The 27818-nt window shown below is 42.1% G+C and overlaps 6 protein-coding genes across 6 annotated transcripts; 2 read left to right on the top strand and 4 right to left on the bottom strand.

The window, feature by feature from the left end:
- Positions 1 to 3015: 3015 nt before the first annotated feature.
- MELLADRAFT_113603 (uncharacterized protein) lies at positions 3016 to 7933 on the bottom strand (the record flags this gene model as incomplete). Its single annotated transcript, XM_007418301.1, has 5 exons — positions 3016 to 4306; positions 4367 to 4727; positions 5729 to 5784; positions 5849 to 7744; positions 7818 to 7933. The coding sequence occupies 5 exons, from the start codon at positions 7931 to 7933 to the stop codon at positions 3016 to 3018; spliced, it is 3720 nt and encodes a 1239-aa protein (XP_007418363.1).
- A 274-nt stretch (positions 7934 to 8207) lies between these two features.
- Positions 8208 to 8606, bottom strand: MELLADRAFT_69366 (uncharacterized protein; the record flags this gene model as incomplete). Its single annotated transcript, XM_007418279.1, has 1 exon — positions 8208 to 8606. One exon carries the CDS (start codon positions 8604 to 8606, stop codon positions 8208 to 8210), a length of 399 nt encoding a protein of 132 aa, XP_007418341.1.
- An 856-nt stretch (positions 8607 to 9462) lies between these two features.
- Positions 9463 to 11452, top strand: MELLADRAFT_73615 (uncharacterized protein; the record flags this gene model as incomplete). The annotated part of the gene is made up of 8 exons (XM_007418284.1): positions 9463 to 9500; positions 9578 to 9703; positions 9795 to 9968; positions 10119 to 10246; positions 10335 to 10418; positions 10497 to 10725; positions 10837 to 10940; positions 11015 to 11452. 7 exons carry the CDS (start codon positions 9680 to 9682, stop codon positions 11319 to 11321), a joined length of 1050 nt encoding a protein of 349 aa, XP_007418346.1.
- Positions 11453 to 14279: 2827 nt separating this feature from the next.
- Positions 14280 to 17550, top strand: MELLADRAFT_22529 (uncharacterized protein; the record flags this gene model as incomplete). Its single annotated transcript, XM_007418268.1, has 10 exons — positions 14280 to 14527; positions 14633 to 14860; positions 14944 to 15220; positions 15324 to 15524; positions 15616 to 16261; positions 16384 to 16771; positions 16834 to 17014; positions 17113 to 17191; positions 17282 to 17367; positions 17440 to 17550. Coding segments are annotated over 10 exons (2445 nt in total), but the record flags the coding sequence as incomplete, so codon positions are not given.
- Positions 17551 to 17664: 114 nt separating this feature from the next.
- On the bottom strand, positions 17665 to 20044 carry MELLADRAFT_73614 (uncharacterized protein; the record flags this gene model as incomplete). Its single annotated transcript, XM_007418283.1, has 6 exons — positions 17665 to 18692; positions 18779 to 18854; positions 18927 to 19026; positions 19098 to 19201; positions 19267 to 19702; positions 19823 to 20044. 6 exons carry the CDS (start codon positions 20036 to 20038, stop codon positions 18215 to 18217), a joined length of 1410 nt encoding a protein of 469 aa, XP_007418345.1.
- A 4482-nt stretch (positions 20045 to 24526) lies between these two features.
- MELLADRAFT_51026 (metallopeptidase MepB) lies at positions 24527 to 27605 on the bottom strand (the record flags this gene model as incomplete). The annotated part of the gene is made up of 13 exons (XM_007418272.1): positions 24527 to 24640; positions 24728 to 24950; positions 25036 to 25048; positions 25122 to 25131; positions 25231 to 25371; positions 25445 to 25661; positions 25726 to 25762; positions 25828 to 26024; positions 26088 to 26337; positions 26411 to 26728; positions 26805 to 26909; positions 26998 to 27333; positions 27402 to 27605. 12 exons carry the CDS (start codon positions 27603 to 27605, stop codon positions 24739 to 24741), a joined length of 2040 nt encoding a protein of 679 aa, XP_007418334.1.
- Between the last annotated feature and the right edge of the window lie 213 nt (positions 27606 to 27818).

Here is a 27818-nt window from a genome sequence, read left to right as displayed (position 1 = left end):
GCATTGAGCTAGGGAAATCACAAGAGTCAGCGTGTATTATTTGGTGAATAGCGGTTAGAACCACTTACCTACGCTTGTTTCGTATTCAGCTTAAAAACAAAAGTTGTTATTGCATCAGACCACGGCAAGCGCGTTTGGCTGCAAAACAAACTCAAGTCAGGCCTGTGCGAGACGAATAATCTGTGTAGATTGAACTGGACTCACAAGAGGAGCCAGGAAACGAGATTTGCTCTCCCAAAGTCGCGCCTGAGGATAGCATATGCTTTCTTGCTGCAAAGGTGTTCATCACTGGATGACCTCTGACATATAGTTTAAATGCTTCTCCTGACCATCGACCTATTGATTGAATGGTTTCGAATGGCAGTCCTGCCTGCGCCAGGGCTGTTGCTCCGCCTGATCTTAAGGAATGGCCTGAACGTGCTCCATTGAAGATTGAGTCTAATCTACTGATAAACCAGGACCTTGTTGGGACGGTTCCATTCGCTCGAATAAGCCATTCTGATGTTGCTGGAAACCATTTGTCTCGGTTGATGGTGTAAGTTAGAAGGGTTAACACTGGGCAGAATGGGTCATTGTAGCGGTTCACGATGGCTACCTCGCTCCCTAAGTATTTGGGATCGCCTTTGTGGTATGGTAAGATGTAGGTTGCTATCGTTCCGCAGTTTGAAATGAGCAATGAAGATCGTTTGATCGATTTTCGTGGATTTCGGAGCTTCACAGTGTCTGGATTGGTGAGTTCTCCTAAGCGGTGTAGCGCTGAGAAACCTAGACCGATGATTGTGTTGAATAACATGTCATCGAATGTTGAGTTAAAGGTTTTTCCACATAATTGAACATCTGCTAGCGACATAGGTGAGGCTCTCTTAATGGGATCCGAGAATAATTTCTGACAACTTTGAATCGAATTCCGGACTCTCTTAGAGAGTCGTGCTTCCACAACGAAAGGGAATTGGTCTTGGAAGGAGTAGACCATACCGGTTAGATACTTGTTGATAGTCGTTGGTTGGAGCTCACAGGACAGTAGAGAAACGAAGTGTGCTAGTGTGGTTTCATCTGGCCACAGCGGGATTTCCTGGTCAGCGCAGAATCTTATGAAACGGCGAGCTCCTGACTCGTATTTCGCTACGGACGAAGGTTCGAGACGTCTCTCTAAATCTGCTTTGTTGATACTTTCTCTTTCAGAGAAAGATAGAGGCGTTGCCTTGCTCTTGACTGCCTTCGGCATCGAATTTGAGATTGTTGAAATATCGGGACGTATACTTGATACCACCGTCTAGAGCTGGGTCTATTTGAGGAAGGATTTCATTAGTTATGCGAAGAAGGTTCAGCTCACTACAATCTTGTAATCTCCTTGACAAAGCATCGGCGATTCTGTTTCGGTCTCCTGCAATGTGTCTCACTTTAACGTCCATGTTTTCATGAAGCATGATCGTTACGGCGTGCCTGAATAACACGCGTACTGAGTCGATTGGTTTGTGAGAGCTGAAGAAACCTACTACGGACTCGTTGTCGGAAAAAATCACTACTCGATGAGCTTTCCTTTCCAAACCTAGTTTGATTGCTGATATTACAGCCCATAATTCGGCCCAATAGATTGCTCGAGACGGGGGAGGAATGACTTGACTCCAAGTTTTGTGGAGTTTGGGACACCAAATTCCAATTCCCGTGGTACAGGCGTCCACGAAAAACGTCAGGTCTGCTAGTTCGAGGTTCCAGAAGAGGGTGTTGAGGATAAGTCGTCCTGTCCATAGTTCTAGAGCGTCAGCCAGCCAAGAAAGGTCTTCGAAGACCATCTTGTTTCTTGGGACCTGTGCATTTCTTAATGTTTTCCCGGTGATCTTGTCCCATGACGACTGAATTGCCCACCTTCCTAAGGGGAAGGTGTTAATGGCCCAATTTGCCCAACCCGTGATTCGTTGCCAGGCAACAAGAGGTTGGGATCTAGGAAGAAGAAAGGCCCGTAGGGCTAGGACCAGAGCTAGTCGTTTTTCGTCGGGTAAAGCAATTGAAATTACTTCGCAGTCGATTTTGAAACCGATGACATCCAACTGCGCTCCAAAGACTTGTTTTTTCCAGTTCCAAGGAATGTTCAGAAAGTCAAACAGCTCAAGGAACTTAGCTTGGTTGAGGGGTATTTTGTGATTTTTGAAAGTGACCATGTCCGTGGGGGCTCCTACTCCCCACGAGTCGTCCATATATGCGTTTAGTTCAGTGATTTCGAATTCGTAATACGCTATCCAAAGAATCAAAGAGAAGAAACAGCACCAGAGATGTGGAGAACTTGCACTGCCGAAATTTACACAGCGATCCACGTGATAGGCATTGTCAATGGATACAACCTGTCTGTATTGCCATTGTCGTGACACCGGTAGGATTCTAAACGCAGAATCTACATCTGACTTCCAAATGAGAGACTTCTTGTTGAAGTGATGACGCCAGAGTAGGAAAGGTATGAAAGAGGCTATAGTGTCTAGCTTAAGCTTAATCTTATCCCGTTGAATGAGACTATTGGGAGATGGTTTACCATAGCTCATATTTGTGCACAACCGTACTTTGCCCGAAGTTTGGTTTGTGGCCAAGCATAACGGTGAGACTTTCATGCCTGGCAGTAGAATTTTAAAAGGTGGAGAGTAACGTTTTAGAGACATCTCCGAGTCTCGAGTCTTGATCAAAACAGCTAAGTCTTTGGGTCCTGAAACGTGGTTTGGGTACTGCGCAGTTGAGTCTGATGGTTTGTCGGCAACTGGCCAGAAACCTTCTGTTAGACCTAAGATGACGGACTCTACGAACGGTTGGTTTGGGTGATTTTTGAGGAGGAATTTAAGGCGTCTGACGTTGATAGGGGTATGAATCTGGAATATGTCAGGTCGTCTTTTAATAGCTTGTGCTGCAAACACGTCTGACTCTAGAGGGGGAGCGGAAGGAATTGGATCTGCCGTAAGAGAAAAATTAACCGAAGCAGAGAAGCCTTCTGAAAGAGAGTCAATCTCCAGATTTTGTAAGAACTTCCTGGCGTTAGGCACGTCTGTGGACGATGCCTCCTCTATGATCAAGTTCGCATCCCAGCTTGTTGCATACGTGATGCGCTCGGTTGCAGTCGTCGTCGGAATATGGACATACATTAGCGTTCCATAAGTTGCAAGGCTGGCCAGATAAAGGCTCGCCCGCACAATCCTTGAGAGGGTAGTCGAATGAAGTCCTCTTGGTCTTCTTTGTTTTGGTTTTCGACTTTGGTTGCTCTTTCGACGGACGGGCTTGAGACGATGCAGGCTGCTTAGATTTTTTCGAAGAAGAAGCTTGAGGTACATACTCAGGAAGAGTAGCTGGTTGATTAAGGCTGCGAGCTTCCAAACGCCTGAGTTCAGGAGCTTTGTAGTCGCCAAAAGTAATCCAGGTGTATTCAGAGAACTTGCGACGAAGAACACCGTCGAATTCCATAACGTTCCTCCAATCGCATTCTTCTTGCCAATTGCAGAGACTTTTGATGTAATCAAAGTAATCATCGATTGAGTCGGATGCTGGAGAGAAAGCTGCGTGGTAAGCGTCTCTGAGAATATCCAGTATTTGAAGAAAATCCGACATATTTTCGATTTCTCTTGGATCAACAACACCGCGAATGTCCAAGCCTTTGGATTTCTTGCTAAAGATGAATGTTTCTGAAGAGGGTTTAGAAGACATTTCGCCGAACAGTTTCTCAATCTCGATGTACTTGTATTCCAGTAAGTCTTTAGACATCGATGATGGGAAACCAGGTGGTTTGTTTGGTCCTGTGTTATATAGAGACAAGGCCTTCTTAGAGTGTTGAGAATACTCCCTGACCATGCTCTGAATGATAAGTGACATAGCACTAGCTTTACGGTTCTTGAGTTTCTCGATAGGAACCGAGAGAAGCGCCAAAGCAGATTCTCTGGCGACTGGCGAAGTAGTTCTAGTTCGACTATGATCAGAGGCTTGATCGTGACTGTCGTAAGAAGAACGAGACGAACTACTTCGACTGGAAGGAGATGATGACGGGTCCCGTCGACGTTTTCGGCTCTCCGGAGGAGAAGGAGGTGTGTTACTCCTTCTGCGATGAGAACTTCTTTCGTGAAGTACAGGAGGGGAAGGAGGTCGTTCGCGGCCTTTGCCTTTTTCTTGATGACGAGTAAGAGGGGGGCGAGATAGGGGTCGAGAATAAATCCTCTCGAGGATTGAATCTTGATGAAGATTTTCTTCTCGACCTTGGTTCTTGGAAAGATCCAAGGGAGGTATTCTTTCACGATGTGAAAGATTCGGAGGCGCAGCTGAAGCTTTGCCCCGAGAACGCCTACGCCAAGGACTTCAATGGCGAGATCGTCTTGAAGAGACGGAATGCGATGATAAAGACTTGAGGGAAATATCCTCAGGTCCGATTGTACCTCTTGGAAGGATACGTTCCAAAAGAGGAGGTTCAAGAAAAACCGATGGCTTGCGGTCGAAGGCTTCTGCCGTATTAATGACGGCGTTTAATCCTGAACCCGAAGCAACGACGAGATTATCTTCCTTCGAGTTTGGAGGTTGGAATACGAAACTTTTCGGTGCTGAGTAAAGCTCGCTTTCCAGATCCCTAGGCCACCAAGAAGGATCGAGGACGACCGGTTCGCAGGAAAGCGCTTCGCCAGGAGGCGGCATGATGGCCTCTCTACCTGAAATGGTATAAACTGGGCGTTTGGCTCCCACATCGAACTGGATGGCGTTTCTCGCCACAGCTGAGAAGTGGTAGATGAAGTTCGGATTGGAAGGAGAGAAAAACGAAGCGACTTGCTCGCGGAGCCAGCGCATATCGTACTTGTTACTTCCTCCCGATTTATGATATTTAATGAGGAGGTCATCGATGGCGTCAAATTTAGCAGTCTGGTCGTTGATAACCTTCGCAACATGTTGCATGATAAAGTATGAGTTTAAGAACGAAGAACTTCTTGAATATAATTAAAATTTTTGTACTTTTTGTGAGAAAACGATATATAACAACAAAATTTTGTAACAGTATTAGATACACTCTTAAATTTTTTGTTGATAATGGATTTGGATGATAGTAAAAAGATAACAAAAATCAATTGAGGAAAATCTGGAAAGAACCAATGCGCTCTCCAATACTTCACGAATGACTACCCTTCTATGAGATTCGATTTCCACTCTTCTCTTATTAGATAGCTTAACGTAGGTCTTTCCATCTTCATTCTGATGTCATTTCTCATCTGTAACTAAACCTTTCCTCACCTGCTACCATTCCCGTTTGTCAAAACGAGTTCCAACTCCCAGGAAAGAAATCATCGAATACCTTCAGTTGTTTGGAAGAAGCCAAAAAAATGAGAACAACAAGAGCCACTTTCGAAAGTGGAATATTTTCGCAACTGACTGTTATTTTCATTCATAATCTTGTGAGTAGATGAATTATCATGGTCTAAAGATGACACTCAGAGAAGACTTCACTTTTTACAGACAATTCAGAATGAAGGATGGTAGGATGGGTGTCAACATATTTGTCAACATTGAAAATATCAATATCAGCCCACCTGTACGCAGAGAGGCTGTTACATATCTTTGGACGATGGCCCACCCCACATTCGCCACTAGAACTCAAAGAATCTACCAAGATAACGTATTTAGGATTTAAGAAAGAAAGATGAAACAGACAGAACAAAGAAAAAAATCGAGCACACCCTGCACGCATCTTCTTGTCTTTTTCTTGTAAGGTAGCAGAACTGACATGAGAAAGGTACGATCAGTTGCTCAATTTCTATCCTTGGTACAAATTCAGAAGACCTAGTCCTTGAAAAACAATTTTATGCCCAAAAGCTCGTAGTAGATCTTCAAGGATTCTGCCAACCCCTCTCTACAATTGAGTGACTTAGTCAAGTGAATAAATGGCCTATGATTACCTTGAACACCAATATTTCTAGCTCTGAGCAAATTTTTAAGCCTGGCTATACCAGATAATGTGATACCTACATAGGTCGCTGCCAGGGCTTCATCGCGCGAAATGAGTTCTTCATTCATTTCTAGAAGTGATGAACCTTCTGAGTCTTTCCATATTGCACGTAAAGGTCTTATCTTGTTTCCTTTCAAAGCCATAAGTAACGACTTGAAGCGATTGAAGACGCGTTGTGAAAGTTCAGGATCAATGCTGAGTAACTGTGCAGCATGAGAGTTGATCCAATTGGACTCAGCTTGAGAGTAGAGCTCCGCTTCAGAGTTTCCAGGCGAGCTCAGTAGCTGGCCAGGCATTCCAGCTAAGGCATTCAACATCTGAAAATATTTTTTCTCCAACTCATCATCGCTTAGCCCTTTCCAAGATACTTCTGGTGCTGAAAGTTCCAAAGCAATCTCGATTTGGCGAAACATAGGCATGTGGAAAGCTTGCTGGCAGGCTGCCTCCAGAAATTTTTTACCAAAAAATCCATGAGGACTTGGTGTCTCCAGCTCTTGGATACGCAGAAATATCATGCTACGTCGGAAGCCGAGGGAATCTTTTGATAAGTGACCTAGGAGTTCATGCTCAGAAGCGGCCATAAGCTCGAGATGGGGTTTGAGAAACTCAATTTCCTCCTTTGTAGTGTCAAGGAACAATTCAAACGGGTTTTCATAATGCAACAAAGTAGCTACTTGTCTTGCCTCTTGGCTCCACATGTCTTTCTTTTCTTTGAATATTTCGCTGTCTTTTATGAGAAGATATTGCAAAAAGAATGCCTTTTGGCGTCGAATTCTTTCAATACGTTCAACCGACGTGAGTTCCTCGGCCAATATGTCTTCAATAGTCTGTAACCAGTACGCGTTCATGTGTGGTGTTCGCAACTTCGCTTCAAGCTCAGCTTCACGAAGGGTTTTGACTGTTTGAGACTTCAAATTTAGCTCCAAGAGAGGTGTATGGTTTTCCACGCGAAGAAACTCTTCCATCAGACTGCGATACGACGGATGGCTGCTTGAAGACGGAACATCAATCTTGCGGTTATCATCGGAAACAAAGATACTTTGAAGTCTCTTTTGAAGATTCTTGATAAGTTTTTCATGCTCTGTTTCTTTCCTTTCATCAGAGGCAGATGTTTCTTTCAAGGCTTTCAATAAGTCTGTATCCCAATCTTCATCAATATCTTTACCAGCTTTCCCTTTCTTACCAGCATTTGAATTTGATTTTGAGCTTGTATCATTCTTTTTCTTTTTCTTTTTACTTGAATTTTGTAATCTTTTTGATGATGTTTTTAAAGCTTCGAGTGAATTGATAGAATCTGAAGAAGGCTCATGATGAACCTTTGGCAGCTCAGTGATCAAATTAATGGCCTCTTGGGATGTATCTACTTTCCTAACTTGACTGTTCTTGAAGATCTTTTTGGGGATGATCCAATCATCTTTATTCTGTGAAATAATTTCCTCCACCCTATCACTGGATTGATGTCCATGAGGATCTTCTCTGGGGCTTGATCTCTCAATTTTGACTTCCTTTGGTGACTCCATAAATGACTGTTTCTCAAGTACCAACTTGGATCTCCAGGAATCCGAAATTGGGGTTCCTGGTAACACTGGAACGGTGCCTTGGCCTAGACATGACTCTGTTTGTGTCTTGATGGTGATTGGTGGTTTCTTTCCTGACCAAATTTTCTTGTTCTCCTTTTCTTTGACTTGTTCTATCCTTAAATTTCCAGGCTTCAAGTTCTTCTGTAGACGATGAGAGTAGCTATTCTCAATGTTGGAGGTCTCCTTAACTTGGTTGGAAGCACCTTCATTGTTCCTGTTAATCATTCAAAAAGAAGTCTTGATCCTATCCCTTTATTTCAACTTCAGGTTTCAAAGAGATCACTTACAGAGTCCCTTCTTTTAAAGCAATTGGATCTGGTTCAGAGGGCCTTGTGTCTGCTTGCACCAATTTATATTGATTTTTACTACCAGCAAAGTATTCTGAAATAAGTGTCTTGTACATTTTAGTGATGCAAATTTAAATGTGGTCACCTCGAGGTTTCTTTTGTGGAGGCTGAGCCTTTATGCCTCTCTTGGATCTTCATGCCTTTTTCTGTTGGAATTGCCTTCAAATCCATCACCTCATTTTGCGCGTTGATTGGGAAAATAGAACTATGATTCTCAACATCTACTCCCCGCACAGGTTCATGACAATGAGCATAGTTGTTGTTTGATCCCTGTAAATCATCTTGCATGGCAATAAGGAAAGAAAAGAAGGGGTCCTCAATACAACTTATCTAAGCATCATTCAGAATCATAATTATACCATGTGGGTGATTTGAACCAAATTGTTGACTGGCAGAATGTTGAATTTTAGGGGTATTCCTTGGGTTGGAGGCCTTTGATGGACCAAATTCTGGGGCATAGGCTGATAGCAGATAGTTGGTTGAAGTTGAAGTCTCTGCACCTGTATCTTCATCAACAGGAGCCAAGACTTGATCAATCTCTTGGTCATGAATTTTCATCAAGTGTTTTCCGTCTTGCTGTGATAAAGCCTTGGTTTCCTGGTCAGAGCTTTCAACCATCTTTATATCTATAACATCTTCAGGGTTGGTGAAAGATCTAATAAATGGAATAGTGCAAATTATCAATGCTGAAGCATGTAAATATCGAATCCCAAATCTCCAGCTCCTCATAGTGGAAATATTTCAGGAGATAAATGATGATAGAAGCTCTTGATCAACAAATGTATGTATCTCTGATCACCAATTTAAGCAAATTATTTGCACATAGAATGGATCTGACAAGTTTGAAACTTTTGTGCCCACTTTGTCTTACACTACATCACTTCATGTCCAGAGCCTCTGACATGCACAAGCTCTGAGATCATAATATTGATGCTCTTCTGCAGCCAAGACTCTCCAATGGATTGTCTCTGTGTCATTGAATACATCTTACAAGTTTCTTCTTATCACTTTTAAACTCATCATTACATGTGTTTGGAAAGAAAAGGTTGAAACTGCCGAGTAAGCACGCTTGAGTCAAATTCCAAAGATGTGACACATTTCTCTGACCACGCAGTACTTGAAATAGAGCCCACTTGAGTTTGGGTCTGGCTTACTGTAAGGCAAAATGTCCATCTATCTGATTGAACCACACTAGAAATGTGCAGTGGGGTATATCCGTGTCAGAATGGCATTGCGAGATATGTGGGCATTGAGAAACATCTCCAGATGATATGCATGTATCACCTGCCAATGAGAAGCAAGAGACACATCACGTGGTTTCTGCGGCCAGCATTTCTTACAATGAGAAGGATGTCCATAAATCTCTTCGAGTGATCCCAATTGGCCCGGAGGATAAACACGTGCCTTTTCCCATGAAGAGTGACTGACCGTATCTTCACTCTGAGAAGCATCTCAATTGTTGAATTTTACGCTTGAATGTGGCCAATTTGATGATTCATTCCACAGAGGAGAACTGTCCATGGATGATATCATGAATTGAATTAGTGTATCCTTTCTTATGTATGTGTTCTTCCCTTTGTGATTGCAGTCAGGTTTTCTTTGGGAGTGACAATTTGGAATTTTGCAAGTCAACTTTTTTGCTTCCACTAACTTCCACTCAACCGATTCTCACTCGATCTGACTTGCTTGTAAGTATTCAGCAGAATTCTGTTGAGGGCGACAATCGGTTCTCCTGTTCTCACCCATCTGGTCGAACGCCCCATCGGAACGACCTTCATCCTCACTTCGATTCCCAAAATAGCATGGAGAAATTCTCGAATTGGAGAGTGCGTTTGACTGCTATTCTATCTCTTCCGTCTTCACCAACTATTAGGCTCAATCACATCGCTCCCTTCTATTCGATGAGTCGCTTCACAGGATCCATCCACAGGTCTTGCACCATTTGTTTATCCGCCACCACCTCTATCCAACTTCAGGCATCCAGCTCTATTGAGCATACCATTTTACGTGTTGGCATTTCTACGAACGATCTCACTGGTCGGATTGGCCCTCAATTATCTTATTCTTGATCAAGCATTGAATCCTATGTTTGTAAGTCTTTGGAATCTTGTTACTCGGATAACGATTGGTAAGATAAGATCTTTAAATCAAGTCAAATCTTTACACCTCTTCTTCTGGGTTAACAACGGATATGATCGTTCAGCGCTGACACCCTCGTAAACTTCGCTACCTTCATGATAGATCACCTCCCCAGGCTTGTGGAAATTTTTTAGGTCATGGTTGTCATGTATCCTGGGGAGGATGGCTCTTTACCTACTCGGATTCACTCGCCTACCTGCGGATAGTCCATTCTCGAGTCTCAGAGGCATGTCAGTCATTACTATGCTCGATCGTGAACGGGATCTTCCTACTACAACTACAACCACAACAGATGCTGAGAGTTTGAATTCTGCCCAGCCCAACTAGGTCTCGAGTCGGACCTGGCGACGTGATCGTAGTTAATTGGTGCAGCTACGTTGACATAATCTATCTAGCGTACCTGTGAGTTGCTACTCTTTGCATTTTCCTACAGCATCCATTTTGCATCTATCTTTGCTGATGTTTACCAATTCAAAACAGATTTGATCCGATTTTCATCATTCCCAGTCCAAGCTCACAGCCACAACAAGATCATGACGCAATTCACGGGTTTTGCGCTCGATCTATTCTAAGTTTGATCACCACATCTGGACATCCCCCATCCGCCAGCGATGAGCACACCGAAGCTTCAGAAAAGATGCCTAGAACATTATCTGAATGGGTTCTAAGGGCGAAGATCTCTAGTCAACCAGTGGTCGTATTCCCAGAAGTTCAGTGAATTTCTCATAAGAGGTTATGAACTTGAGAGGCCAGTATTCAGGTCTAGTGCTGATTTAAAAGAAATTGCAATTGTCCATCGCGCGCGCATTTTCAAAACCAGGCTACCACATCAAATAATCGAGCTATCTTGCGCTTTGTCAAATTGACTGCCAAGCTTCGAGGAACGCATCGTCAGGACATCAGGTTTTTTTGCCTCGGCTTTAAGTGAGATCCTCCTACCTTTACTCATTCGTTCCCCTCTGATGATTTTCAATTGATGGAATTCCAATGTGCTACAGGCACGAAAGTCCTACTCACTTCCGCCCATCAATCACATGTCCAATCCCTTCCCCATTCTCAAACCTGATCCACATCCTTCGTGCGAACTTTTGTCCAATCCTACTTCCTGGAATCTCCCCACGTACATTTACGGTTCGGTATCCCAAATCCGGACCATTCGTGGTATCATCTGATCAAAAGGACAGGGACCCATTTGGGGAATGTGCAGAGATGATTTCAAATGCTTGTAAGATGAAACAAACTACCAAGATTGGATGGGCGGATAAGGCGGGATTCTTGAGTTATGTTGATGTTCGTCGGTCTTAAATGATAGTATTGAAATATCCAAGATTCTTTATCACATCAGTTCCCAATTGCTGGTTTACATCTTCACTGTATTCACAATGTAAACCTTCATTTCTTGTTGAAGCGGTATGCCGTGCAAGTATCATCAATTGAATTTGTACTGGACTCTTCCATGGGATTTCTTATTGCCCTAACTCGACCATGTACTGCATATCCCATTCTCAATTATCTACCAATCTATCATTCTTCTCTTTAGAAGTTTATGAGATGACTTGCTTATTGGACCTGGGGTAATATATCAAGATGATTAGGTATTTCAACCCTGGGCCATGTACAGATGACAGTGTGTGTAAGAAGAAGACAAAAGAGACATTATCTTCAGAGTCATACTTCATCATATTCTTTGTGGTGATTTATCATTGTTTTCATTTAACCTGCAGGTGCCAATGTTGAGAATAGAGTGCAGGCATGAGAAACTGCAGTAAGCTGTGTATATGTTGAATATGATATACAGTGACATCATGAAGATTTTTGGTTCAGGGAATGTGTAGAGGGAAAGGAGGACTTTAATTTGGTCCGCTCATCTTTCTCATGTGCCCTTATGAGAATTTAGAAGGCAAAGAGTTTCATAAATAAGATCTTGCTCAAGACCCTTGTCACCCACCATATGGTTCTGAGCTATGGCATCTGCACTTTACTTATGACATTAGGATTTATTTTTTTTACTATTTTACTTGAAATCAGAAGCGCTATATCAAAGTTTTGTAGACATTCACCAGAAGCCTGTATTTTTTTATTAATCCAGATGCGCTTTGAGTCTAGGAAAAGGTGTCATCAGATCCATTGTATGAGATTGAATGATGAGTGAGGTTGATGAGTGACAAGAGACCTAGAGCCATAATTGCACAATCAACATAAATATAAATGCGGTAGGGATTGTGGAAGCCTCAGCTGCTGCATCACTGAGTCCTGGCGCAAGACATATCAGTCAAAGTAAAGAGAGTTCAGGATGAAATTGAGTGTCTTCTCCTTATAAAGCTGTGCCCCTGACTGGTTGCTCCGTGATAGAGCAAGCATCTTGCAAGAAACCGGGGCTTAGTTAAGCTTACAAGAAACCCAGAGATTCACTCGTGCGGCCTCGTGCGGCCGTCATGCTTGGATCTTAAGCCCCCGGCCCCGGGTGGGCTGAAATTACTTCATACCCGCATAGCCCCGCATGACGGATCCCTGTGTGCGATGTGGTGAGCTATGACTCGGTTGATCGACCGGGTTAGGAGAGTTGCCGCTAAATTTCTTTAAAACCATTCACATCGCACTCAACTTCATCCTTCTCAAGTTCTACTTACCGTTATGCCACTCACTCGGTCTCGATCTCCTTCTCCCCGAAAAGACCCATCCAATGATGATGCAAAACGTAGGAGGACTCATTCCCATCGTTCTGACGCCGGTCATCATCACGATCGAAATGCTTCTCATCAATCCGGCTCACATCTTTCTGACCATCCTAGACACACTGGCTACAAGAGAGATGAAGAACCCCGTAGATCAAGCAAGGACGTACGATCTTCGAGTAAGCTAGATTCAGGAAGAAATCATAGCTTTTCAAGAGATCACCGTGATCGAGATGATGATCGAAGGCAAGATCGAAGGCTCAGGTCTCGTAGTCGTGATCGTGGTTCACATAGGGATTCTAGGGATGATACCCGTGATCGAGATTTAGATAGGCATCGATCTGAAAAGGACCGTCGAAGGTATGATGATCATAGCCATAGAAAGAGGCGAAGAAGTCGAAGTAGGGATAGAGACAGATGGGCCAGTAGAAGAAGCAAATCTCCAGACGAAAGGAAATCTCGTGATGAACGAACAGATCGGAGACGAAGTGATTATCGTAGTGAACGCTTGTCAGTACCAGTTGTCGATGAGTCTGATGCGAGAGAACCAGGTTCTAGCGAGTTACCTGCTTCAACGTCTGAGATTGCGAACCCAACTACGACAAGCACTCCGAGCGTTTCTGCTTCTCTTGCAATTGATATGTCAACCTCTCAAACAGACACGCCTAGTCGTCCTCCGACCAATGTACCGACAGTCGGTGCTTCCCTAGATAGCTCGATTGACCCATCAGCACCTGGGTCCGCTGTAGCCAAAGCTAGAGCAATTGCAGAGGCTCGAGAAGGACGACTTCCTGGAGAAACATTAGAGCAACAGAAACTAAGAATGAAGCGTGAACGTCTTGAACAATGGAAGGCGAAGAAAGCATTAGAAGACGGAAGTAACCCTGCCACTCCATCTACAATATCGAAAGTTCCAACGGGCTCTACAGCCCCTCCAGCCGGACTCCCGAAAGAAGGAGAGCGTTCTAAATCATCTTTACCCGGCCTGCCATCCAAACCTTCCATGATTACCCCCGGGAAAGGTCTTCCTAAAAAACCTACTGCGCTTGCGGCTGATGAAGCAACTGCTGCCGCTTTAGCTGCTGCTGCTATCTCAGCTCGTCTCAACACCACTCCACCCATGCTTCAGCCGGCAAATTTGACGAGGAATTCAGCTCCTGTCGGTATCAAGGGTCTTCCTGCCAAGCCTAGCTTCAACACTTTCCCTGATCTCTTGCCAAATGGTCAGGCCAAGATGGGGGCTGCTCTTGAAACTGAAGAAGATGGGACTCAGAAGAAGATTCAAAAATTGACGTTCGAAGCTATCAATGCCGATGACGATCTCTTAAAACTTGTGGAAGCTGAAGAAGACAGTGACGAAGAAGATTTGGTCGATGGTGGTCACGGTGGATACAACATGCGTAAACTTGCAGGAACTGTCATGCAAGAGGATGAGAATGGCGAAATGAATGTCGATACGAACGAGACAACTGAGGCATCTGAAGAGGGTACAAATAAAGTTAGATTATCTCAAGTGGTCGAAGAAGCCAGGAAGAAGAGATTCGAAGCTGCCTCGCTACCTGTTGAAGTCAAAAATAAAGATCCGACCCCACCCACGGACCAGAACCAAACGGCAATGGACATAGTGGATGAAGATATCGATCCCTTGGACGCTTACATGTCGGCAGTCACAGATGAAGTTAGTAAAGTGAATGCAAGTGACCAGCAGAGAATGGCTCAGCTCAATCAAGGCCGTAAGGTATTTGAAGAGGACGAAGAGGAGGAGGAGGAAGAACCTGTTGTTGCAAGTGATGATGAGATCGAGAAGACGAACCTAAGACCAGAGGACATTCTAGCGTACGTTGAGCTTGGAATTTTGTTTGGCGTCCTATCCTGTTCTTCCTATGTAAGAATTTGGATGTGATAGGTTAACTGATCTTTTCTAAATCCGCCCAACACCAGGCTCGCTGCCAAAAAGCTGAAGAAGAAAGATTTGGCGCCCGTAGATCATTCCAAGATTGATTACGAAAGTTTTCGTAAAGCATTTTATCATCCGCCTGCCGAAGTTGAAGATATGTCAGAGGAAGAAGCTGAAAATATCCGAATCGCGATGGATGGAATCAAAATTCGAGGCCAAGACTGTCCTAAACCGGTGATGAAATGGAGTTGGTTTGGACTGCATTCTGCATGGTAATCTTATCTGCTTACTATATCTGTGTCACAAACCGTTTGAGGCTTATGCTGATGATATTGTTTTGGCATGGGTGAAATAGTCTTGAAGTGATCAAGTCGCTTGGCTATCAAGCTCCCTCGCCTATTCAAGGACAAGCTGTTCCTGCAATCATGTCGGGTCGCGACGTGATTGGAGTAGCTAAGACAGGCTCAGGTAAAACCCTCGCTTTTTTACTGCCGATGTTCCGACACATCAAAGATCAAAGACCATTGGAAGCCTTAGAAGGCCCAATAGCTATGATTATGACTCCTACTCGAGAGTTGGCTACTCAGATATACAAAGAAGGTAGACCATTTTTGAAGGCATTGGGCTTGAGAGTCAGTCACCCCTTTTCTCACCATTGAGCTACAGTTCGAATATATGTTACAAGTTCTCTTACGTTTGCTTGACATCTCCTTATCTGCCCTACGGTTTGATCAGGCGGCGTGCGCCTATGGTGGTTCTCCCCTAAAGGACAACATCGCCGATATGAAACGTGGTGCCGAAGTGATCGTATGTACGCCAGGTCGCATGATCGAACTTCTCACTACCAACTCAGGACGAGTCATCAACATGCGTAGAGTGACCTATCTGGTGTTGGACGAAGCAGATAGAATGTTCGACATGGGTTTCGAGCCACAAGTCAGTCATTCTGTTCCAATTGATCCGTTCTTCAAACTTTATGTCTATTTATCGTGCGGATGGATATCTTCCTTTTTCATATGGGGTTTAGGTCATGAAGATCGTCAACCAAATCCGGCCCGATAGACAAACTGTCCTTTTCTCTGCCACGTTTCCAAAACAAATGGAGGCATTGGCTCGAAAGATTCTTCGACGGCCACTCGAAATCACTGTCGGCGGGCGATCAGTAGTAGCTTCTGAAATCGAGCAAATTGTCGAAGTGAGAGACGATTCGACCAAATTCAATCGATTGCTTGAAATCCTTGGTCGTTTCTATAATGAAGATTCAGAGTCGCGTTCGTTGGTGTTTGTGGACCGCCAAGAATCAGCCGATAACTTGTTCCGAGATCTATTGAAAAAAGGTTATCCCTGTCTCTCGTTACACGGAGGAAAAGAACAGGTAGATCGAGATCAAGTGATTGCGGATTTTAAAGCTGGTGTGACACCCATTGTGATTGCTACCTCGGTGGCCGCTCGTGGTTTAGATGTGAAACAATTGAAGTTGGTCATCAATTATGATGCACCTAATCATATGGAAGATTATGTACATCGGGCTGGCAGAACAGGTAGGGCAGGCAATAAAGGTACTTGCATCACTTTCATATCGCCCGATCAAGAGAGATATGCCATTGATTTACTGCGGGCACTGGTCGCTAGTGGTGCCAAATACCCCGAGGAACTCAAGACTATGTCCGATGGTTAGTGGTCTCTTGTTTCGTTTTCCTGGATTTCAAGACTCTCAAGATTCGATCTTGGCTGACCTTCATTGTGATCACCTGCCCCACGATATACAATTGGTTTTCTTATTTACATCACCTAGCATTCCTGGAAAAAGTCAAGACAGGTAAAGCGCAGGCTTCAGGCTCAGGCTTTGGCGGTAAAGGCCTAGATAGGTTAGAAAAGGATCGAGATGCCAAATCGCGTGCTGAGCGATCAGCATATGGTGAACCAGGAGGCGAAGATATCGTCAAAGAGGAAGGACAAACAAATATCGGAACGACTGGAGCGACTGGATCGACTGGTGTGACAGGCAGCGCTGTTGAGATTCCGGAATTGAATGTTGAAGTCAAACGAGGTCCGGCTCCGGATTCTAGTCGTCGATCACAAGCTGCAGCTAAACCTGCACCTGCACCACCAGTTGATGTTGCAGCAACACCTGCGCTTACGGCGGCTTTGAAAGCGGCACAAGCTGCCGCACAAGCTAAAGGGTATGTATCTCACTGATATTCTCTGGAACTGTGCACTTACAAACGTTGTACGTCGGATCTAGATTGGACGCTAGCGGAATCTCAAGAGCTCAGAATGTGGTAGCCGACTTGAATGCTAAACTGAAGAGCATGATCGCTGCCAAGAATGCTCAAGCACAGGCTGGGAATCATGAGAACACGCGATCCAAAGATCCTGACGCCACAGACTTTCACGCGATTGTACCGATTAATGATTATCCACAGGTGAGTCAATTGATTCCAAACTTGTCTAGCTGCATGATCAAGCCTTGTCGGTCCGAGGTCCTTGCTGACCTTATTCTTCATATCTTTTGATACTACAGAAAGCGAGATGGAAAGTCACAAATAAAGAGACTATGGTACAATTGGTTGATAGTACTGGTGCTTCGGTGACGAACAAAGGTATGTAATGCAATCACACAGTTTTATAATGAATTGAGCAAAAAAGCTAAAGTCATCAATATGTTTCCCATTTGTTTGGAATCCTTTAAGGTGTGTTTTATGATAAGGGTAAAGAACCGGGTCCTGATGAGCCACCCAAGTTACATCTTTTGGTTGAGTCGAATGAGGAATGGAGGGTGAGCGTTTTTCTCCTTTTTACACTTTAATATCTCTTGCATATACTTATTTGTGTTCTTTCATTAATCAAGGTTCAACGTGCTATCACCGAGATCAAACATATTCTTATTGAGGCGACCACTCAAGCGCTTGAAGCTGAATCAAGAAACCCAGGTCAGGCTGCTGGACGATATAATGTGTTGGGCTAAGAAAATCGCAAAAGAAGGATCGGTGATATGTGGTTTCATCGGTGTTCTTTCATAAGTTTGTGTAGATCATGGTGTAGATAGTCCTTTGTAGACCCTACTGATTATATTGGTGATGGCTGGTTATGTCAGTTATACCTCGATTGCAATAGCAGATAATGAAAAGTGACAAATTTATAATCACCTAAGCCAGAGGGAAATGAGAAAACAATAGATGGCACTTTGGTATAGCTTTGAAATTGCTCGAAAATTTGGAAATCAATTGAGGACAGTCTAATCACACACTTTTGATGGTTGTAAGGTTCTTCACTCAAGTCTGTCGATTACTCTGAATGCAAGTACCTGATTTGATGATAAAGTTTGTACTCTGAATTGAAGTTCACAAGAGCCCAAATATGCTGACACAGAAGAGATAAGAAAAAGATTAAAAACACTTGGATAACATAAAAAACAGAAGCAGAACAAGGACTGAATAAGTCTTTCTGAAGATTGTCAATCTTAGAGAGGCATGTTGCGTTTACTACAAAGAGCAAGACAGAGAGAAAGAAGCTTACGAGAAAGAAGACATACAAAGCTTAAATGTAAAAGAAATGAAAACTAATCGTTACAATTTCGAAAGAAGGGTATCAAGTTTAAAACTGCAAAAAGGCTTTTGTTTTCTTTACAATAATTCAGATGTAGGTCTAGTAAGAGCAGAAAGAGTAGATAAACTACTTGAACCAGGAGAATGAAGTTGATCTGAAGGTTTATGAGTTGTTATTGAATTTGAAGAAGAAGAAGAAGAAGAAGGATGAATTGGAGATGAAAAGGATTTGAAAGTGGGCGTGGGTGTTGGAGTAGATGAATTAGCTTCACGTAGTAAAAAGGAAACCCATTGATCTGTAAATGTATCCCCATCTCCTAAAGTATCATCTTCATCAGAGCGAAGTGAAGTACGTTGTAGATCTGACGAAACTTTGGCGATTGGTCCATTACGAGTAGTGCGAGAAGTGCCAGGGGTGGCTTTCTGTAGGCCTACTTGTTGCCGTTGGTCGTCGTTCCAAGATAGAATGGTGGCCAGCAATGAGAGCATCTCGAATCGTTTTGTATCAGCTCTAGGTGTGGTGATGAATGAAAGGAGAACATTTGTGACGAGACGCCTGGTAGGATTCAAACATCATCAAAGCCATCATCATGCGTTAGCTTCGGAAGTCAGGTGATTGCATAACAAGGAAGGGCCTCCTACCTATCCACGCTGTGTTCGGCTGTATCCCTACGTAACCTACGAAGTGCTTCTGTGAGGTGCTCATTCAAGATCACAGCTAGAGACCACAGAAGATGATGATAAGTCGAAGGTAGCAGGTTTCAATGGTCAGGAAAGCCATCGGACTGACCTTCATGCCTAATTTTGCCAATTAGAATGTTTTTTTCCTTCAATTCTTTTTTCAAAGATTCACAAAGTACAGTATCCGATTGAGTTGCTGCCAATTTTGCCTGTCCATTTGAAAATTTAAGATATCAAGTTAAAGTCTATCGTAGGGATTTGAAACAGAAATGAAGCGAACCTCTGCTGCCGAAGCTTTCTGCTTATAGAGTGCCAGTTCGGTTTCCAATTCTACTAGTCGGTTTTGTGTCTCACTGACCACATTACTTATTTCACTGTCTTTAGCTACATTCAATCAAGAACACCATGTCAGTGAAGAGTCTTAATGATTGTAGCAAGAAAAGATATACCTGCTTGAAATTCTTCAAGAACAGATTGTAAATTAGAAGCACTCTCTGCCTGCATATCACGATCTTCCTTTAAAAGTTTTAAATCATTTGACATACTACTAATCACATTTTCCATACTTTGAACTTTAGATTCAGCTTGTTCACGTTTAAGAGATTCTAAAACGAGATCTCTTTTTGAATCTTCTAATTGGTTTTTAATCATTTCTAATTCTTCTCGACTCTCACGATAAACTTCTTCACGTTCATAATGTTCTTCTTCCATAAGCTTTTGTGAATCGATCTGACGTGATCTTAATTGATGGATTTCTTTTTCTAATCTTTCTTGTTCTTCATTTGAAATGATGATTTCGTTTTTAAGTGATTCTAATCCTGAATGTAATTCTTCATTTTGGATTTGAAGTTGTGAAATTTGTTGTTCTCTTCTATCTAATTCATCCTATTTTAAACCAAACCAAACCAAAAACAAAAAAAAATCATTATCAACTTCATCATTAATACTAGATTTTTTTTCTTTTTCTTTTTTTGAAAATTTGGACAAAAAATGATCCTCACTCACAGCATCTTGTCTAAGTTTATCTCCTAGTGTGTTACGCATTGTGGTAAGTTTTCCAAGTAAAGCTCCATATTGTCCTTCAAGAGTTGATTTCTCTGCTCTTAAGCTTTCGAGTTGTTGTTGTAATGATGAATTTGTTTCTGATTGAGTTTCAGATTCATTTCCATTTTTGAGTGCTAAAGAATTCGATACATTGGATTGATCGAGAGAGGTGGCCATTTTCAAGGTGGTGAAGGTTGAGTTCGAAGGTCGTCGTATGTGGAAAAGAGATTGAGAGGTTAAATTGGAATTACCATGAGTTTGTACCCAACATACAATGCATCTTACCGGATCAGGCATGATACGGTCCCGTGGCTAACTGTATTCGTATTGACTTGAAAGTTGAGATCAGTTTGACTGACATAAAACGGTGAAGCACAGTGAAAGTGCATGTTTGGTCTGCATACTTGAACATGCAGAGCAAATATCATGCCAGCCTACTATTATGCATCTTTAAGTACACCGCTAGAAATTGTTTCTATGGCGGACTTTTGTATGAAGATATCAATTATTTCTCAGTTGAGTTCCACAGGGTCCCTTTTTGGAATTGCATCCAAAGGAGAAACTTATTTTTCAACACATTATTGAGTAAATGAAGAGCCAGTCATATTTCATAGAGAAAAACTTGAAGCTGGTGTTCTTATGAAACTCCTGTAATTGAACTGATGGTGAACTCGACACAGCACCTAGGCTTGTCACTTATCTTCAATAGCTCACACTTTGAGTCTAATCACAACCATCTAATTAGAAAGGCTGAGGAATCCATTTGGTTTTACCACATTATCACTATCGAACGTCACTTTAGACTAATGATTAAAAAAAGTGTCTCCAAGTAAGTCTACCAGATGGCTGACTGATGGGAGAAGCCATCTTTCATCACTGGCCTTTTGGCATTGCTCAGAAAGAAACAGATGTCTTCCATTTCCGTATCAAATGCGATTGACTGAGTTTTTCAGTCCTGTCTGGTTATTCAGAAATGGCAGTTCCGTAGTATATTCTGATCCAGAATCAAGGAATTCCAGATGAACAGGAATAATAAAAGTCTAATGGCAGACCAGAGGACTTGAGAGATGTGGAAAGATTGCTGGTTTTCATTAATTTCTGCCCGCTGTATTTGAAATTCGCTAAGGTTTTGGTTACTAGTTGAGGCTGTATGACTATGTGGTGCATATGTAGGGTTACATGAAATGACCTGTAACTTTTAATTAAAAGGAGAAAGAGGGGAATTGAAATTTGATCGTTCGGACTTCCCACTTTTCCAAATTCAAAACTCTTCGTTCGGTCCCATACACATTTTCAAATTTCATCCTTCATCTTAAACAAACTTCTCTTCTCACCGGTGCATCTGTCCGGCCCGTCCGACCCGCTCTTTAACTCTTCATCCTTTCAATGTCTCTTTCAATCTCAGCACAAGATCAGGACCCAGCTCTGGCACCCGAGTTGGCACCGTCTATCGCTCCTGAACTCGCTACTCAATTAGCACCGGAACTAGCAACTCAACTAGCACCCGAACTGGCTCCTCAACTGGCTCCTGAACTCGCACCTGAACTCGCACCTGAATTGGCACCTGAATTAGCACCCGAACTTGCACCTGAACTCGCACCTGAGTTAAAACCAGAAATCAAACCGACTTTACCACCAATCCCACTAAACCCATCATCTTCATCAACCAAAACTAGTTGGGTATGGCAATATTTTTCTGTTGAGATTATCGATGGAAAGAAAGCCCATATTTGTCAAGCTCCAGTCAGTCCGGGTGGTCCGATTTGTAAAGCCAAATTGACCCCTGATAAGACTGCGAGTACCAAGAGCTTATCTCGTCACCTCGATCGACGACATGGTATTACGGCGAACAAATCGGCTTCCGATGCGAAGCCACCCATGCCGGCTGGACCGAGAGCACCCCGTGTAAGTCTACGTTCTTGAATGCCTCTTTTACTTGGACGGATAAGAGATCGACCCAAAAGACTTACGGATCGAAACTTTAGCCCTCACAACCTAGACGCAGACTTAATCGCGAAACGTTAAAGGAGGCGATGTTTAATTTTGTCGTCCATCATGAGCTCCCTTTGGCGACAGTCGACCATCCTGCTTTCAGCAATTTACTCGCGGTTTGTAATCCTGAGGCTAGAGCCCTTTGCATCAGTACCGATAATCTGACCGAAATGGTCGGACATAAGTATCGCGCTGCTCAAGAGTCTCTTAAGACTGAATTTGCCAACCTTAACGGTCAGATCAGTATCACTATGAACGTTTGGAACTTACGTAATGATACTTCGGTTTTGGAGATCACTGCTCATTGGACTCGAGACGATTGGAGGGTGATCGATGCCACTCTTAGTATCACTAAACTTGAAGCGATGCATACCGAAGCAACAGTAGCGGAAACTCTTAAACAGTTACTTGACTTTTATGGGATCTCTAATAAGCTCTTCTGTATCACGGCCGATAACACCCTTGCCAATGCGAATTTGGCTAGTAATTTGGCACTTCAATTTCCTGGCTTTGATCCTCAAATCCAACTCTTGAGATGTATGGGACACGTGATCAATTTGGCTGCCAAGACTGGATTGAAGGCCTTTGGAGGTGTTAATACTGAAGATGCGCCAAGTTTCGATTATGTGGATGTGGATAGTAATTCGATTCCAGTTTCACCTGAAAACCTGATTACTATTACTAGTCGTTTAAGAGCACTAGCCATTCATGTAGAAACTTCTCCTGCACAAAAAGACTTTTTTCTTCAAACTGCTAAAGTGATTGGCTTCAATAGTCCGATCGGTTTGATGCATGATACTTCTTCTCGTTGGAATTCGGCTTATCAAATGTTCACTCGTGCACTTCAACTTCGTACGGCTATTGATTATTATTGTGAACAAGATTCTAGCTTGCGACAATATATGTTATCGACAGCGGAATGGAGCAAAGTCGAACAATTGATTCGATTCTTAAAACCTTTAGATAGAGCTGCCACTGATCTTACTGGTCCGAAATATCCGGCTTTCGCTGAGGCATCCTTAACTTATGAATGGGTAGTTCGACGAACTGATAGTGTAAGTGATTGAGATCTTTTACATTCTGAGATAAGTTGTAAAGAGTTTGACTAATTGTCATTTTTATCTCTAGGCGGCTGCCGATTATTCTGCCGAAGGACTTATTGCGCCCCTCCAATATGTCAAAAAGACGTTGGATGACTATCAAGGACATATCCTTCTTAAACCGGTCTACCTTTGTTCTGTGATCTTAGACCCACGTAGCAAAATGAAAGAAATCGATGGTACCACATTAGCAGCAGCAGGAAAAACTCCAGAAGAATTGAAAGCATTCTTTATCAAAGCAGCTGAAGCCTTTAGTACATATAATGAGAACGTATCAATCGTCAAAGAAGAAGAAAATACAGAACAATCAGATGATGAATCAGATGGACCTAGACGATCACGTAAGAGAAGAAAAATGAATGATTTAGGATCTGAGATTGAAGCTTATCTTTCAAGTGAAGTAGAAGATCCACAACAACAGATTCATACTTATTGGAATCGAAAGAAAGAGATTTATCCTACACTTGAAGCTATGGCTCGTACTTTCTTAGCTGTTTCAGTCACGAGTGCTCCTTCTGGTAGAGTGTTTTCTTCTAATGAAGCTATCCTTAATGAACTTAGAATGTCAATGGTCAAACCTGAGAATTGGGAACCACTTGTGTATCTTAAAAGTTGGTCTGAAAATGGTTTGATCTGATGCTTTTCTCTCTTCATCTTTCTTTTTGTTAAAGCTCTTTGGGAGCCATTGTTTTCTCTTCAGATTTGTTTTTTTTTGAGATTGATAAATCAAAAGTTGTGTTTACTTCATGAAGGAGGAAGAAGAAGGAACAGACCGTATACATACACGTTTTTCGTATTATCATCATCATTCTCATCATCATCATCTGTTCATCTTCAATTCAACTTGATTGATTTCTTTTTCTGTTTTGTAATTCATGTGTTCTCTTTTTATCTATAAGAATAGGTTTTGATCTTGAGGATTTGAGTAGCAAACTGTTGAAGTTCTTGTGGTGTGAGCCATGAAACCAGGAACAGCCTGTTTGAATATGTAGATGGAATGTGATTTTAAAGATCACTTTGATAAAACTTCTTGCTATTTTTGGAAAAAGGTAATATGACCTTCTATCATAAGGAATCTTGTGAATCTTCAACTTTGTACCACACAACTAAGATTTAAGTTGTTTCACAGACTTCATCATTCAATCTCAACCAGCTTAACAAATTTGAATCAATCTAGTAAGTTTATCTTAATTCAAGTGAGGGTCTTGAGTTGTATGTCACACAATAGCCAAATAAGTAAGTTGGGGTCAAATCCAACCCAATTCACAAATTTCTTCAAACCCAACAAGCACAACAGACTTAGGATCCCTTGCTACAGTCAAGCTCAGACATATTTATGCTACCTGATAGGCACATTATATTCTCTCCGTAAATTCATCAGACTGTAGTTGATCATAATCTGGGTGAAGAGTGAGACTAAAAAGTTTTTTTTTATTCTTTTGGTCAAAGTTTCAATTTTGGAAAATCTTTTTTCATCTTCCATAAGAAAATCAAGAGAGTCAGATCACTTGATCTTTGTAGTGCTTTAGTTATCATTCTGGAATTGGGATTTGATTTTGCTAAACTTAAACTTAAATAAAAACAATGATCATTACCAACAAAAAAACAAAACAAAACAAACTTGATTTAATGCAAACAAAAACAAAAACATCACAAAAACCCTTTTTTAGAAAAGACCAAAACAAAACTAATCTGACAACCCATCAGTAATCAAGTCATATGAACCAAGCCACTCTAAACCCCCAGAATATCAACAACAAAAAAGCTCACTTACAAGTTCATTCCTTATTTGTTATGATGACCTAAAAGACGTTTCAAAAAAGCTTCATTATTAGGTTCTCTACCTAAGAAAGCTTTTAAACTATCCATCTCATCTCTCGATCCACCTGGTTCTAAAATCTCTTTTCGATATTGATGTCCACTTTTAGGTGACATTGGATCAGCTTCAAAGATTTCAGCAAACATATCAGCTGAGAAGGATTGAGAGTAAAGGTAACCTAAGAAAAGATGTGATGAGCATCATTGGTTGATCAGTAGAAGTAACCAATATCTTGCTCAGAGTTTAGTTAACTTTAGTATTACCGTAGTAACCAGCCTGGATAGGAATTAGAAGACGGTTGGCTTTAGATCTACGGAACCAAGGCTATAGGTTGATGATAGACACTCACGTCGTAACCGCTATAGGGACGAAAAATCAAATACCATTGATTGATGTAAGATTTGGATCCGAGAGTCAGCCTGATGGTATAAGAACCTCATGAAAGCTGATTGACAAACCCTGCAATATGTCCAAAGGTCGACTGTCCTGGAGTATACTCTCCCTCGTCATCGACCAATGAAATCTCCTTTCTCATCTCGCACCAAGTCTTAGTAAGATCTTCATCAGCCTCTGGAGCAGTATGTACGTGCATATCAAGCCTGTTCACATGATCCCATCGTCAGACCCACAAGTGCGCAGAAAGATTGAAGATCAGTAAAAGAAAAAACTGACATGCCAAAGAACAATTGACGTAGATTGGTCAATCCAGAGTTAAGATCACGACTAGCGATGATCTTTTTGATAAGTTCTTTTGGAAGTTTCTCATCGGGTCGTTTATAGTGTCGTGACATTCTAGATAACTGAGATTCAGTCCAACACCAATTTTCTAACATCTGGGATGGAGCCTCAACAAAATCTCTTGCAACAGCTGTGCCGTGGAACCTTGCATCTGTAGATAAACTTTACATTTTAGCTTTCTACAATGTTAAGAGTGAGAATAGTGGAGTTCTCACATTTAGTCTTGCTACACAATTGATGGAATGCATGTCCCTAAAAAGTTCAAATAAGCTTCCATCAATTTTCTTCAGATCCGATCATCACAATTCCAGACTAACCATTTCATGAAAGAATGTTACAACATCGTCGTGTGATAACAACGCTGGCTTTTGAGGAGTCTCCTTGGCCAGGTTTGCAACCATTGCAGCCACTGGATAGTTTCGAGTGCCATCGGCCTTTAAATATCCTGGGATCAAACCCCAGACAGCAGCATGTCCATATTTGTTTTCTCTAGGTTCAATATCGAGATGCATATCTATGAAGATGAAGTGTTAGTGATATGAGCAAGAACATTCGATTCATTGGGAGATGAACCTACATCCTAAAAAGCCATTGCCTTGATTTGCACTTCCATCTTCAATCGCTGTTGCGTCCCAAACTGCCCATTGAGATGCATTAGGATACCAGGTTTTAGCATCCTTGACTTGAAAGAATTTGACTGATAGTAATGATTGATAAGTTTCAAGGATCACATTGACAACTACAGATACAGGGAAATATTCTTTGACAAGATCTTCTTTCAAATCGAGAGTCTTTTCAGCATAAAGTCGATCATAATACCTAAAGTCCTGAATGCGATGAAAGTGGATAACGTAATCAGATCATGGAAAAGAATTAGGAGATTAAGAAAAATGGACAAACCCAAATGTATAATTTGTTTGGATCAGTTTTCAATTTAAGCTCTTCAACTTCTTTGCGTTTCAACTCTAATAAAGTATCACGCTCTTTGAGAGCAATTGGCGTAATCTTGTGACGAAGGTCTTTGAGAAATTCATTAACTGCATTAACATCATAAGCCATCTTAGGCTCCAGGATGTAAGAGGCCCAATTATCCTTTTTAAGAATATGAGCAGCCTCTCGTCGAAGAGAAAGAATCTTATTCATGATAGGCACATTCATCGCTGTTCGATTCTCGTAACCTTCGAAAGCTCTTTTGCGAGTGAGAGGATTCTTGGCAAACTAAGAAAGTAACCCAATTTGTTTGTGTCAGAAGAGGTCTCGTCATCGCTTACAATGTATCAATTCATGAGCTGACTTTGATCACAGGTACGTAATCCGGCGTTTTGAAGGTCATGGCTAATTTTCCATCATCTGATTTGGTGAAGCCTGAAAGTATATCATCGGGAACGCCTTCAAGCTCCTTTGAATCCAAGTAGCGAGTTTAGGATCGGTCAGATCCGGTCCAACGTGATTTTTGAGCTTGATGATGATAGTGAAGGAAGACTAACTTCAGGTGTGAACCAAATCTTGCCGGTTTCTTCATTCTGGTTCTTACTGAAATCTATAGCGAGATTACTGATTTCTTTCCTAAGTTCACCAAACTGTAATCGATCTTTTTCTTCTAAATCAAGACCGAATCGTGTACGCTCAAGGATCAGTCGATCTAATAAACGTTTACTTTCAGGATCTAAAGATGATAGGTCTGTAGCTTTTTGAGCAGCAAGTAAAGCTTTATAGACATCCATTCTAGATGATACTTCAATACCGTATTCCGTGAGTAATTTATCAGCTTCAACTGCAGCATTTCGGACGCTTTCGTCCGGAGAAACGTATTGATAAAAGGTCTGCATAGATTCCAGATGATCAGATCGTTTTTAAACAGAGAATGAATTGGGAGGGAGAGAAAGCTGACCAGCATCTCTCCATTGGCCACTGCAGCATCATCATCTGCTAATGGACGTGCGACTGAGTCAAAAGTACAATCTCCAGGTGATAGACTTCCAATTCGGTTCATGACCTTTCGAGACTTTTCGATTGTATCCTTTACGATCGACTCAATCTCCGTAGCGGTGTGATTCCATACGGGAGCCGGTTGAGGTGGTTTAGGGATATTCATCGTCTTGGTTGGTTTTGCGAATGAGAAAGTAAATTGAGATTGATGATTTGAATAAAGTCGACTTTGAGGTAGTACTGGACAGACTAGTTGAACCTGAGGTGAATGAGAGAGAAGCCTATAAGGAGAGACGATTAAAGATTGACGACCGATTGCGATCGAGAGTGACCTTAATGCAAAATTCATTAAAGTATAACCCATTCTCTTCAAATCTTC

Source organism: Melampsora larici-populina, assembly GCF_000204055.1.
Source record: "Melampsora larici-populina 98AG31 unplaced genomic scaffold MELLAscaffold_88, whole genome shotgun sequence".
Taxonomy (NCBI): domain Eukaryota; kingdom Fungi; phylum Basidiomycota; class Pucciniomycetes; order Pucciniales; family Melampsoraceae; genus Melampsora; species Melampsora laricis-populina.
This window is presented reverse-complemented; position numbering and strand designations above follow the sequence as displayed.